General features: G+C 54.6%; 1 protein-coding gene across 3 annotated transcripts in view; it reads right to left on the bottom strand.

The window, feature by feature from the left end:
* The window catches only part of ASTN1 (astrotactin 1), a 70,255-nt gene extending 58,326 nt beyond the window's left edge, over positions 1-11,929 (bottom strand). For 2 of the 3 annotated variants that reach the window (XM_054515843.1, XM_054515842.1), the window contains exon 1: positions 11,628-11,929. In XM_054515843.1, the coding sequence (XP_054371818.1) occupies positions 11,628-11,910 (283 nt within the window). In that variant the 5' untranslated portion in view covers positions 11,911-11,929. The remainder of the gene's footprint in view (positions 1-11,627) is intronic. The other variant, XM_036388223.2, reaches the window with a different exon arrangement.
* Positions 11,930-14,350: the final 2,421 nt, after the last annotated feature.

Here is a 14,350-nt window from a genome sequence, read left to right as displayed (position 1 = left end):
TCACAACCACAGGCAGAAAGTTCCCTTGCATTTACGTGGGGGAAAAAAAAGGAAGGAAAATCTATTTCATGCTTTTGGTCCAGTGCTGAAAATGGAGATGGGCAGAACAAAGGGGATGGAGTCAGGGTGCTTCAGCCCAGCCAAGCACAGAAGAGCTGCCCTAGCCAGGACAGCACTTTTTCATACTTTATGGTGTATGAAAAAGAACCTTTTGTTGGCTTTTACACGTGTAAATCCTTGCAAAGTGAGAAACAGTGAATCACCATGGTCATGACCAGGGAGATTCTAAGCCAGGGGCTGCTGTCTCTTGCTCCTGCACCAGGGAAGCAGGAGCTCATTTTAGCAAACAAAACCCAATCAAGATGAGGAGCCAGCTGCATTTTCAGTATCTCAAGAGCAAAGAGCCCTGATGGACTCCGAGCACCAGTAAGTGCAAACTCCTGCGTTTGCAGCCACATCTTTGCCTTAACCCTGCCAGCTCTGGCTGCTGCTGAGTCCAGGGCTCATCCTGCCCCTTCCTCCTGCTGTTTCCTCCTCCCTTTCTTGGCATCTCCTCCCTTTCTTGGCCAGAAACCCACTGACTACACAGCCGTGTCTCTGGCAGTGCCATTCCCAGGCCCTGGATGCTGCCACCTGGTGTGAAACCAGCCATTAATTCCTGCTGGGATTCCCTCCAAAGGTCACTTCACCAGGCTCTGCGTGCAATGGCTTCAAGAATCCACCAGAGATGCTGTGGCTCACACCCACAGCAAGGGGCTCTGCCATCACTGCTCCTAATGCCTCTGGGCTTCTGTGTGGCTCCTGCAGTTCTTTGCCACCTCATGGTCCTTCCTTTCCTGCCTGCCTCTCTAGGACACGAAACAGAAAGACACAGACATTGGATTTTTTAAGGCAAAAAAATAAAGAGCTTTCATTTTTCTGACTCTAACATTTATATATTTCCAAAAGTAACAGTGGATTGGAGGGTGACAGTGCCACCTCTCCAATGACACTAAACAAACCAACAGTCGATCAAATTTTTCTTTCTCTATAAAAGAATGCAAAACAATAAGTTATTTACATAAAGTATATAAGAAAGTTTGTTACAAAAATGTAAACATCAGAAGGCTTAAAAAATCTTAAAAAATCAGGGTGACACCTGCCCTCCCTCCATTACCCTGATGCCTCCCTATTGCTGGCACTGTGGTTTCACATCCACACTGCCTTCCACCCCCAGCATGTGAAAGCTGGGAAAACCCAGCCCTGAGCTGCAACTGCAAGGAGGTCAGGCCCACCCCAACACTTCCCAGGAATTTCCACACCCCCCCTCAGCCCCCAGCCCCAGCTCCAGTTCGTGCCCCAGCATGGATGGACTGTGGGGGCATGCTGGGGCTGAGGCTGAGTCCTCCAGGGTTAACCAGAGATGTGCCTTACTCTGCAAGCACAAAAAGGCAGAAATGTGGCAATAAAAGCTGTGGAAGCCAGCCCAAGCCCAAGGCTGGCTCCTCTCCCACCATCCATGAGTTATTTCTCCTGCCCACCCAGCCTGAGCACACCACCACCATGGCACACCCAGGAGAGAGCAGCTCCTGCTGAAACACGAATAAAACTGGTTTCCTTTTTCCCTGGAAGGATGTTTCAGGCTCTGCCTTGCTTGCAGGTGCTTGGACACACATCTCAGGCCACTGAAGCTGCACCTTGGCATGGGCTGGGATGAGATCCTTGCAGACATTTAGAATTCCCCCCAGACATGCCATGTCTGCAAAGACAAACCCCTGGCTTGCAGGAAAGCCAAGCAGCTCCACAGCAGCATGACAGCTCTCCATTCCCCTCACTGCTCCTCTGCAGAGCTCTCCCAAAGAGGCAAAAAACACAGAGCCCAGCTATTTCTGGCTCAGCAATTCAGGAGAGGCTGGGAGGGGCAGCACTGGGGTGGCAGAGCAGCTCTGCCCTGGCACAGCCACACTGGGAAAGCAGAGTCTGGGGGAGCCTGGGGCCAGCCCAGGGCAGTGGCAGGCACAGCAGCCTCTCCTCAGTGCAAACAGGAGATCTCCCAGAGGCTGCAGACACTGGGGACATCATTAGGGCAGCAAATGGGCCGAGAGCACAGCAGCAATTTGCAGACCCTGCAGCCACTGCTGCACAGTAGAGGCTGGCAGGAAAATTTGGGAGTGGGATGTCTCCCCTGCCAAGCATCCCCCTTCCCTACCAAAGCCCTCCTGACCCACACAGGAGCCTCCCTGCCATGTTATGCCCCTCTTGCACTGCCTCCTCCTGCCACCCTCACGAGGACAAGCTCCCCCAACCCATGCTGAGCCACCCCTCCCCATGCTGGAGCCACAACCTGAGCTGCTTTTCTGTATCCTCACCCTCCTGCAGTGCCCTGAGCCCTCCACTCACCCATCCCCTCCCAAACTCTCCATGCATGGACCTAGAAAGGGACTTTCCATCCTTTCAGCCCTGCTCCTTGCTCTGTGCTGGAGCAGCCCCATGGGAGGAGGGTGTCTGGGGGCACAGGAAGCTCCTGGTGCCTGCCAGCCAGGGAAGCTGGCTCCCAGCACGGTACCCTCGCTCTCTCACTCCCCTTGGGATGCCAAATTAATTGCCTTGTCTCCTGGAGCTTTTAGCTGGAACAAATAAAAGAAAAAGGGGGGTTGCCAAAACCCATAATAAGGTCTACAGTTCCTCTGAGCTACAAGGGCTGCTTTAAATTTCGGGTTTTTTTCTTTTTTTTGCCTTTTTTTTTATTTGAAGGAGGTTTCCATGGCAACTGTCTCCCATCACAGAGGAGCCTGTCCTGGGGATATTTCGGGGTTGCTGATATCTGCCTTCCCTTCCCAGGCAGGCACTGTGTTGTGACGGGGACATGGCAGCTGGGGGCTTTGGCAGAGGAGGAGGGCAGGGCTGCAGGAAAAGGAGGAAAAGGAGGAAAAGGAGGTGCCTCTCCCAAAAAAACAAAACAAGGTCAGGGTCCTGCCTGCACACATCAGGCAGGCCTCCATCCCAACCAAAGGGCTCTGGCAAACAGGCTGTGGTTTTCCTTGGACCACTGGCCTGATTTGGGAAGCACTCACAAGGCAATGCAGCCCCCACTGGGCCAGGCAGATGGGCCATGTCCAGCTGAGAGCACTGGCACCCTCTGCCACCTTCTCCTGCCCTTCATCCATCTCCATCCCTTCTCCACCCCTTCATCCTTAGGAAGGAATTGTTCCCTGTGAGGGTGGGCAGGCCCTGGCACAGGGTGCCCAGAGCAACTGTGGCTGCCCCTGGATCCCTGGCAGTGCCCAAGGCCAGGCTGGATGGGGCTTGGAGCAGCCGGAGCTGATGGAAGGTGACCCCGCTCATGGAAGGATGTGGAAGGAGATGAGCATTCAGGTCCCTTCCAACCCAAACCATTCTACAGTTCTGGGATTCTCCCATTTCTCTCCTCCACCAGGTTGGATTGGAGCTGGATCAGCTCCCTGCAGGAGCAGAGCCAGCTCTGTGCATCCCCCCAGCTGCTTGCTCTGCTGTGCTCATTAGTCATCCTAATTACTGAGAAGCCTCAGAGCTGGCCACAAAAGGGGCTCTGTCCCCTCTCACGTTGGGGCTGCAGACCCCAAACCTCTGTGACCCATGAGCCACCACCAGCTAGAGGGTCCCTCAAGAACCCCTTACTTCCCTTTGATTATAAATGTTTTAAAAGTGCCTGCCCACCTCCCTGTGGATCTCAGGCTCTGCAGCAGGAACCATGGAGGGAACAGACTCAGCCTTCCTCAGCCCATCACCAGCAAAGCAGACCCCACAGCAAAGCCAGGTGTGGGGTCAGCTTAACCAATCCCACAGCAGGAGCCCAGCACCAGCTCAGCATCCATGCCAAGGATGGACGATCCTGCTGCAGGGCAGGAAAGCAGGACCAGAAACACCAGCACAGCCCATGGCAGCAGGGTGTGATCACTGCTGGGTGAATTCTCAGCAAAAAGCTGGAGTGGGACAGCCAGAACCTGGCAATCCAAAAACTTCCCTTATCTACTCAAATCCCCCAGCTGCTGTTTGGGGTGAGCCACCAGCCACAGCTGCAGAGATGCCAGAGCCCAGCAATTTGGAAGCAAAAAGGACAAGCAGTCCTAAATGACAGAGCTGTCATCATCCAGGCACTGCCTTAATCCCACCACGCAAAAATTCCTTCATTTGAAGGACTGCTCTGCAGCAAGGCTCCAAGAGAGATGATTTCAGTCTCTGTTTAGCTGGCTAAATGACCATGAAAAAAATAAAACATAATAGGATATAAAATTAAACAGAATGAAACAAAATAAAATAGCAAGGAAGAGCATAAAGTAAAGTAAAATAAAGTAAAATAAAATAAAATAGCAAAATAAAATAAAATAAAATAGTAAAAAAATAAAATAGCAAAATAAAATAAAATAGTAATAAAATAAAATAAAATAGTAATAAAATAAAATAGTAAATAAAATATTAAATAAAAAATAAAATAAAATAGTAATAAAATAAAATAAAATATAATAGGAAATAAAAAATAAAATAAAATAAAATAAAATAAAATAAAATAAAATAAAATAAAATAAAATAAAATAGGGTATAGGATGCAGCCCAGGAGCAAATGCCCCTGGCACATGGAGACGAGGGCAGAGTTGAGGCAGTGGCATCAGTGTGGCTGCCCAAGGGTCCCCTCCAGCAGTGGAACCACAGCCAATTCCAGGGGTGTAAAACCCACCAGATATCTTTGTGGGGCTTTGAAGAGTGCCCACATGGGCAGCCCAGCCCCCAAAACAGGGCCAGGTCTCAGGGCAGGAACAGGACCAAGCCTGAGCATCCCTGCCTGGACATGAGTTGAGGCATTCAGGAAGGGAGACAAAACAGGGGCCAGGAGCCCTGCAGCCCCCTTGGCTGAGTGCTGGTTCCCAGCCAGACCCTGCCACCCCCCTGGAAAGGCCAAGCAGCCCCACATCCCACTCCCTGCTCTGCTTTCTGGGTCAGTGAGATCCCCTCCCAGCCCCGCTGCAGCCAGCTGGATGCACGGTTGCTGTGGCAACGGGTTCCCAGAGACCAAATCCTTATTTTTTACTTTTTCTTCCCTTGGTTAAGGAAAAAAAAAAATATACAAGAGGCCCTGTATATCCCCTGTGGCACGGAAAGATCCGTGCCCAGCAAGAGAGCAGGCGTGCCCTGGGCACAGCATGGGGACAAGGTGTCCATGAGGATGGGGACGTGCACACTGTGCCTCCCTCCCGAGCCCCCATCGCCCCCAGGCTGGCCATGGGCACTCCCTGCTCCTCCCTGCCATGCTGTCAGCTTTCCTGCAGTGTTTTCCACCCTGCCACGAGGGTTTAAGGGCTGCCCCTACTCACAGCTGAGGTTGGTGCTGGGCCCCATGGCTGGCAGAGGGAATGTGCTGTTACCAGGCACGGGCTGTGCTCCAGTGGCTCTGAGCAGCTCACCTCACTCCAGGCTCTGGAGCCCCAGGAAAAGGGATGTGGTCACACTGCATGGCCAAGAGGAGGGGTCCCACCAGCAGTTCTCATCCAATTATTAGATGAGCTATTAGCTATTGCTGTTAGACAGGCCATTAGTCCTGCCCCACCAGGTGCTCCAGGGCAGGGCCAGGGGAGGATGTGTCCCCTTCATCAATCCCTCTCCACTTTGCTGGAAGCTCTGGAAGCCCCCAAGCCTTGGGGACAAACATCTCACCCAGCAGAACAGACAGCCAGCAGCACTCTGGGTGCTACATCAATGTTCCACCAGCAACAGCACCCATTCCATGAGGAGGTATAGCAAGAAAGTGGATTTTCAGCAGGCACACACCCCCAGCATCCATCCCAAATTCATGGAGACAGGGGTTCAGACCCCAGCCAGCTCAGCTGGAAGGAATTCAGTGAATCCCACTGCCAGGATGGTGTTGCTAAGGGGCAGGAGGGCAGCTGAGATGGGGTGTTTTGGGCTTCCTTCCCCACCACAGCTGCTGGGACCTCCTGAGGCGAGTCCCCTGCTGCCCTCCAAGCCAGCCAGCAGAAGATGACAGCAGCTGTCCTCGCTCTGGGCCTGGCAGAGCACAGATCACACCCGCGGGTTTCAGAGCATGAGACAGTGCCCAGGATCAAAGCCAAGTCCAATTAATGGCTCACAATCTTATTAGAGAAATTATTGCAGGATCTTGAGTAAAAGTCCGATATATCCACTCCATTCCATTAGTCAGGCTCATTTAGTAATTCAATCAATCTAAGCAAGGCAATTGAGCTCCCCTGGTATCATTTAACTTGGTTATTCTCTAGGTACTTAAGAATTTCTTAATATTTGCTTCATTATTTCACCATAACACCCATTCCCAGGTGCAGGGTTCAGGCTGTGGGCCCCGTGGTGGAGGCAGCCCTGCTGCAGCCCTCTGCCATGCTCTGCTCTCATGAGATGGTGGCATATGATGGAAAGGGGGTGATGCCCCTGGGAATCGAGTCAAGCCAGGGAATGGCACCACAACACCCCAAGAACTGCTTCCCAGTTGGGACCAAAGAGCTGCCCTGTGTGCCAACAGCTTTGGGACCCCCAGCCAGCATCCAGGTGCAGGTGAGAGGAGCTAAACTCAAGAGGATGCTCTGCTCACCTGACATGGAACTGGAAAAAAGTATGGGATAACGCAACCCTGCAGCCCCTTGGCTCCTGCTCCCTCCTCCAGGGCCTTTTAGGAGCTGGGGGTGGAGGGCAGAGTGGGAGGGCACAATCTGCAGCAGACACAGCAGCAGGGAGGTGTGTGGGACAAGGATGAGAGCTGGCAGGTGTCACATCTGGCCAGAGCCGGGGCGGGCGGGCGCTCCGGTGGCTGTCACCCCCATTAGCAGCAGCCTCATCCCTCCCTGATCTGTTTCCCATCCCTGCAACCCCCCCCCCCCCCCCCCAAATCCTGTTATTAACCCAGGGAAGTCAGGGCCAGAGCCTCCAGCAGTAGAGCCAAGAGCTTAGCTAGGATTTAACAAAAAAAAAATTGATTAGATATTTCGGGGAGATATTCAAGAGCAGTTAAATATGCCCAGCTCATCGGTGCCTTTGAAAAATCTCACCCCTCTAAAAAATTAGAATTGATTTTGTATTTAAAAAGGAATCTATTTAATTTAAAAGTAAGATAATTTGAAATCATGACAGCTTGTATTAAGGCTGGAGTTTATGATAATCTATTAAAGTCATTGAAGTTAAGAACCATCTCCCATCCTCTGCTGGCTGAGGCTCCCGGGAGGGCAGTGGGGAGTGGGAAGTGGGGAGGTGAGGGGCTGCACTGCCCTAATTCAGAGCACACCAACTGGGCTGGAAACCTGGAGAGGCAGAAGTACCTCCTTCAGCTCCTCTGCACTCAGGGGGAAAAAGCCAGCATGCAAAAACCACCCAGTATTTCAAGATCTTGAAATATCTGGCACCCAGAAAGCACGAGTTCAACCTGTCAGCTCTGCTTTCTCATTTCTCAAGTCGATTTTACACTCAAAAAGGTATTTCAAGACTTTACTTTTCAAACATTTATTGCATTACAAAGAAGGCAAAGGAGTCAAAGACTCCTTCTTTGGCGCGGTTTTTAATTGCATCGCAAATCTCTGTCGACCCCAAGGGGCTGAGGGAAGCCAGGATGCTCATAAATACCCCTCTTGCCACTTTATAACCTGCAAAGGATGGGGCCCAAAAAAATTAGCAGCCTGCAGGAGTGTGAATCCAGTTAATGACATATCAAATGTGGCTGGATGCTGCCGAGCCAAGCAGCGAGGGAGAGGGGGGTGTGAAGGGGAGCGGACAGGGAATATTGAGCTGCAAATTAGCATTTCTTAATGGCAACAACCAGCAAAATGCTTCCTCCCTTCAGGAAAAAAATACAACTAATGCAACAAACAGAAAATGAAATGAAAGGCAGCCATTCCAAATGAAGGTTTGCTTGATTGAAGAAGCAGGATGAAAGCAGGATGAAAGCAGGTGGTTTTAAATGTGGGCAGCCCCGTGCGCAGCAAGCGGCCTCAGCCCAGCTCCCACACCCTCAGCACTTCCCAAAAACTCAGGAGCTGGGGGAAAACCCTACAGTAAAATGGGGAGATGGTGTTGGAGTCCCTTTGGGGATAAAGCTGTAACCCAGTGTGGGGTTTATTGGTGAGAGCCCTGAGCTCTCAGGCAGGCAGTGAGGCAGCACGTGCGCAATTAAAACTCGCTCCTCTCATCAGCAAAAAGAGCTGCAAAGCAGGGGAAAGCCTTGTCCAAGCACCTCACAGAAGTCATAACCCCACAGACAGCCCATCTGCTTTTGGAGGAACAGAGAAGCAGACAGCAGGCCCCCAAATTTGGGAGATCTGAGCACCAAAGCGCTCACAGCTGTCTTGGGCAGTGGGATGGACACAGCAGGGAGGGTGAGACCCAAAAAAGTGCATGGAAAGCAGGCAGCAAGCCTCCTGTGTAAAGATAAATATAAAGCTCATCATTAATTTATGTCACCAGAGCTCCCCATCAGGGCTATCAGGGGTCAGGAGTCACAGCCATTTTTGGCATGCCCAGTTCAACAGCTCCCCCCAGCACCTCAGCTCTAGCAAGCACCATTTGTGGCTCTCCAGAGATCCCAGCACATCTTTAGTTGGGAGAAAAGTCCATGCATCCATCAGTGGGAGGCCTGGTTTGGCCACGGTGGCAGGGAGGTGTCACCAAGGCAGGGGAAGCACACATGGCAGTGTTCATGAAAACCAGCCAAGCTCAAAAGCCCCTGAATTATTTAGGAAGAATTTGAGGGGGACACCAGGACAAGAAGCAGATGATATCCCACCATCCTTGGGTTCCCTGATCCAGAGCCTTTCTCAGCTGCTCCCCTCACTCATCCCCCTACTGTAGCCACTTTCCTGCATGCTCACACCCTCTTTGAGGGGAAACTGAGGCATGGAGAGACCCTCCCCCCCCATCCCCCACAAAGGGAGCTGATCCAGAGCCCACATGGCAGAGACAATGGTGCTTCCAGCCCAAAGCCAGGCCCTTTCTGACCAGGGGCAGCACCTGGGTCTGCTCCAAGCCCGTCAGCCAGGGTGGTAGCTCACCTTCCCTTGGGAGCCCCTGCCCTGGGCACACGCCTGAGATCTGAAACCACCAGAACAGAAGCAGCAGCTGCCCCTGGTTCAGACACTGACCCAGACCAGGCTCAGGAGTCTGTGGGGATCATCCCCCACTCCAAGACACTATTTATTGCACATTCAAACTCAGAGGGGTCTGGTTTTTGCCAGGGATGGTGCAAGAAGCACTGTGTGAAGCCCCATTTCTGGGAAGATGCTCAAACACACCCTCCAGTCCCTGCACAAGGGCTTGTGAAAACACAAACAGCCACTCACACCAGCTCCAGGCATCAACCTGACATAGCCATGTCCCAGCAAGTGAGCAGTGTGTGCAGTGACAGCACTGATGCTCTTGAGTTTTTTGGGATGGGGAACCTCCAAATCCAGAGGTTGCAGCCTCTGAGTTGCCAAGCCTGGGTCTTGCAAGACTTCTGTGCATTTCAGAGCTTCTGCCATGCAAAAGCAGTGTCCAGGCTAATAGTGGTGCTAGTAGTAGTAATAACAATAATAACAATAAAAATAATAATAATAAAAACAGCAACCCCACACAGTAAAGCAGCACAGAACAGCGATACCCACAGATGGCAAAGTGGCCATGCCAGCTTCAAGGCAAGCCCTTGTGTCACAGGGAGACGTAACATGGCATTTCCCAGAAGTCACCAAGCCAAACCCCTGGCAAAGAGGGGTCCCACGAGGTGCCAGCCCAGTCCCAGTCCCAGTCCCAGTCCCCCCCCCTCGTGCCAGCCCAGCCCCAGCCCCAGCATTCCAGGCAGGAAGACCTGAACTGGGATCACCTCTGTGTCTCCACAGCCCAAACCCCTGCATGCTGGGGGCTGGCACAGCACCATGTACAGCCACGTTTTTGGGGGATCAATGTCCCAAGCAGCAATGCCCCAGAGAGCCTGGCCAGCACCAGGACACCAGGCTGCACTGGCACGGGGCTTGTCACCCTTGTATTTGTCTGGCAGCAGAGATCAGAAGGATGCAAAAGCAAACCCCTGCCAGGCATCCTCAGGGCAGCAGGGGCTGCCAGGGCAGGCAGCTTCTTTCCTGCACTGCCCAGTGTGTGGCACCTCACAGATTTGAAAAACCCCTGAGGAAAACCCCACAGCACAGGCTGGGGTCATGGCCAGGAAGCTCCTCCTGATCCCCACCCAGGTGCTCCCTGCTGGCTGCACTGAGCTCCCGGGGCCCACCGGGCTCTGGCCGCACAGGATCGGGTCTGAGGGGGGCAGAGGACGAGCGCTCAGGTGGCCTTTGGGGCACCAAGGTGGCCTTTGGGGCCAGGGCCTTTGGGGCTGGCGGCCGTGCGTCCCCTGCATCCGCAGCAGCGCTGCTGCCTTGTTGCCACAGCAACGCTCTGGGCCTCGCTGCAGCTTCCCGCAGCATCCCAGGGCTTGGGCTGGGATACAGGGGACAGCACAGCCCAGTGATCCTCCCACACAGCCCCTGCAGCCCGGCAGAACAGCCCTGGCTGTCCCCACACAGCCTCCCCACAGCACCAGCGGCCCCACAGCTGTCTCTGCCTCTCTCCTGGGAGAAGGGGGGTGCCCACACAGCAGCCACTGCTGCCCCAAGCCCACCCAGCAACCAGGACTGGGGGGGTCTTAGCACATGGAGGGGTCCACAGGGCATGGAAGTGATGAGTTGCTGGGAAAAAAACCCAGTCTGGGGTCACCACTGTACACAAAGGTGGTACAGCGGGGCAATGTCACATCAAGCAACACACCAGGACCTCATTTTTGGGCCAGCTTCCAAACAAGGGTGGCATTTTAAAAGCTTCACGGGACACCCAAGGTGCAGCTGGAGAAGCAACAGATGGACAAGGCTTGCAGGAGGTGACACAGCCACTGTGGGGCTGCTAGGAAAGTGATGGTGGCAATGGCAAGGGCAGGATGTTATGTGTGGGCAAGGAAGGGACATTCTGCACCAATGTCACCAAAAATGAAATGTCTCAGGGACTTGCTCCAGGTGGTGAGGGGGGAAGCAGGTCCCTGCACACAAGGAAGGGGTGGAGGCCTCGCTCTGCATAAACAAAGGAGGAAATTGGTTGGCTTTTTTTGGGGCTTAAGGAGCCCATGAGATCAGGGCAGATAAGCCTCACCCAGTGGATGAAGAGCAGGTGGGAACCACCCAGACCATGTGAATAGGCCAGAGCCTAAACCTGGGGGCAGAAGCACCGGGGGCTGCACGCACAGGCCGGGTGGGATACACTGAGCAGCAGAGTATTTTTCCATCAGGCTGCAGGGAAGGTGACTCCGCTCAGGGGCAGACAAAGCAGAAACCCTCACTCCCAGACTGCGGGCCTCCTGCCAGCACAGCCGCCGGTGGCCATCGATCGAGCCGGGGACGAGCCCCGTGGGTGACAACCTGGGCACGCAGCGAGCCCGCGATGCTGCGGCGGGGTGTACCGGCCCCGGGTGAGCCAGCCCCGGGGCTGGGCCGAGCTGCTGCGGCGGGGGGTACCGGCCCCGGGGCCGAGCCGCCGCAGGGCGCCCGCCCGCCGGTGCGGCAGGGAGGAGCCCGGCCACGGCCGGGGATGCTCGGGGCCCCGCCGCCGGGGATGCTCGGGGCCCCGCCGCGCTCCCGCAGGCTCACCCAGCACGAAGTAAGGCAGCTCCGTGTTCTCCAGGTCGTCCACCACCACCATCTCGCCGGGGAAATCGTTGCGGACCGAGAAGAGCAGCTTGGGCTCGGCGGCCGAGGGGCCGTGCATGATGCTGAGGTCGTTCTCCCGCAGGAAGGGCAGCGCCGACACCGTGATGCTCTTCAGCTTGCACTCCAGCTCCTTGGCCGCCGCCTCCGCCGCCGCCTCGGCGGGGCCGCTGCCCGCGGCCAGGCAGCAGCCGGCCAGCAGCGAGCACAGCCCGGCCAAAGCCATCTTGGAGCCCCGCGCCGCGCTCCCGGCGCCGGGCGGGAGGCGGCGGCGAGGGGCGGGCACCGCGCACCGGCGCCTCCCCGTGCGGCGCGGCTCGGCACGGCTCGGCTGCTCCGGGCCCCCGCCTCTCCCTTCCGCATCTTCGCCCGTTTGCCTCCCCATCCCCTGGGAGAGCGGGAGAACCGCGGAGCGATGCGGTGGCGGGAGGGATGCGGGGCTGCCCCGGCCTCCTTGTGCACTAGCATGCGGGTACCACCCCCGCTGCACTGGGTGTACTGCAGAACTCCAAAACCCCACACCTCCAAAACCCCGCACCTCCAAAACCCCACACCTCCAAAATCCCGCACCTCCAAAATCCCGCACCTCCAAAACCCCACACCTCCAAAATCCCGCACCTCCAAAACCCCACACCTCCAAAACCCCACACCTCCAAAACCCCGCACCTCCAAAACCCCACACCTCCAAAATCCCGCACCGCCAAAGCCCCACACCTCCAAAATCCCGGGCTCCAGAAATCCCAGGCTTCCAAAACCTCACGAGGTATCATGGAGCCCAAAGCCCCAGAAGAAGTCACAGACCTCCAAATCCCTCAAGCCCACATGAAATATATATCATTTAGATATCATTGTCTGTATGTGTGCATGTGTGTATACATATATATATATATATATGTATGTGTATATACATATGGAGTGTAAGGGCAACCCCAAAACCACTGGACTTGGATCTTTTTCCCAAATCTGGATGCTTTCTATTTTCACCCTCTTTAGGTGAGCACAAAGGAGCACTGACAGCTCATCTGATAACCACACCTTCCTCCAGACACCCCAAATCTTCGGATGTTAAAATGTTCTCTTCTTCCATTGCAGGGGAAATGCCCAGTCCTCATCCCAGCAGGAATACCTGGCTGAGTTCTGCTGGTGTGGTTTTCCCGACGGGACTCTCCTGATGGCAGACAGCTCTGGAACAGGGTGTGGAGGCATCACAGAGCTCCCACACCATCTCCTCATGGGGACAGCGCCCCATCCCACCTGGCACCTCCAAAAAAAACCACACACTGCAGATGTTTTGATTTTTTATTTTTCTTTTGCAGTGCTCTCCACCTCCTCTTCTGAGGGTTTCCCTGAATTCCTCCTCCCTCATGTGTGCCAGCTGTGAAGCTTAACCTGCCCCAGGGATGGCATTGAGGGGGGACAAACTGTGCCCCCCACACCCCAAGCAGTGGGTGCTTTTCCTCAGGCTGATCTGTCTTTTTAACGCCTTGTATTTTTAACTTCCATGATATTTTGGGCAGGAAGGACTGCGCTGAGCAGAAATTACCCATTTTCAACAACCAGAGAGAAGCACTGAACCAAACCAGTGGGGATGTAGTGGTGGGTGCTTCAGCAGTGCTGTCTCCCTCCAGCAGCAACGGGCTCAGGATCAGGAGAAAACAGTAAAAAAAAAAAGGGGGGGGTAAATTTGGGATGGAAAATCACGAACAAATAAGGAAAAATGAGCAGCAGTGTTTTGTAGGATGTGGCCCTCCTTTTGTGCTCCTTTTGGGAGCACAGGGAAATCCCTCTGGATGACTTCCACAAGGCCCTTTCACTGCTCTTCTTTCACCAGGGGATATAAACTCATTAAAAGGAGCTTTTCCATTCTGAAAAATAAAATAAATTTTAAAAATTGCATTACTTAGAGGATGTCTCCAACAAGGTTCTTCCAAGGTTTGGAAAAGGGATGCACCCCCAGGAGCGGTGGCCCTGGAACGCCTAAGGAGGTGTGAAGAGGAGCAAGGAAGGGGTTTGGTGGGAGGTGTGAAGAACACAGAGGGATAAATGGAACACACATTAAAACACCATCCGAGAATACTAAATCTGGTGTCACTGACAGCATCCTCCTGCTGCTCACCGGGAATGACCGGCACAGGAGGGTGCCCAGAGAACCTGGGAATGCGTGTTCCACACCAGGTTAGTAGTGCTTGGAGCAACCTGGTCTAGAGGAAGGTGTCCCTGCCCATGATGGGAATGGGATGATCTCCAGGGTCCCTTCCAACCCCACCATTCCCCAGTTCTGGACATCCCATGATGCTCTCCAGGGTCCCTTCCCGCCGCCCCATTCCTGGTCCCGCACATCCCGGGATGCTCTCCAGGCTCTCTCCCATTCCTGATCCCGCACATCCCGGGATGCTCTCCAGGCTCTCTCCCGTTACTAATCCCGCACATCCCGGGATGCTCTCCAGGCTCTCTCCCATTCCCGATCCCGCACATCCCGGGGCTCGCTCACCCCGGGTCGGGAGGCGGGAGCGGCACCCCCGCACCACGCCCCGCCCCTCCCCGCCCCGCTCGCCCAATGGGGACGCGCGGGCCCGCCGGCGGCGCCTGTGATTGGCTGCGGGCGCTGCATATATTATCGGCGCGGCGGTCCCGCGGAGCGCGCGGACCCGGCGGCCGCGGCTGAG

This window comes from Molothrus ater, chromosome 9, assembly GCF_012460135.2.
Source record: "Molothrus ater isolate BHLD 08-10-18 breed brown headed cowbird chromosome 9, BPBGC_Mater_1.1, whole genome shotgun sequence".
Classification (NCBI taxonomy): Eukaryota; Metazoa; Chordata; class Aves; order Passeriformes; family Icteridae; genus Molothrus; species Molothrus ater.
The sequence above is the reverse complement of the archived record's forward strand: the minus strand, read 5'-3'. Positions and strand labels throughout refer to the sequence as shown.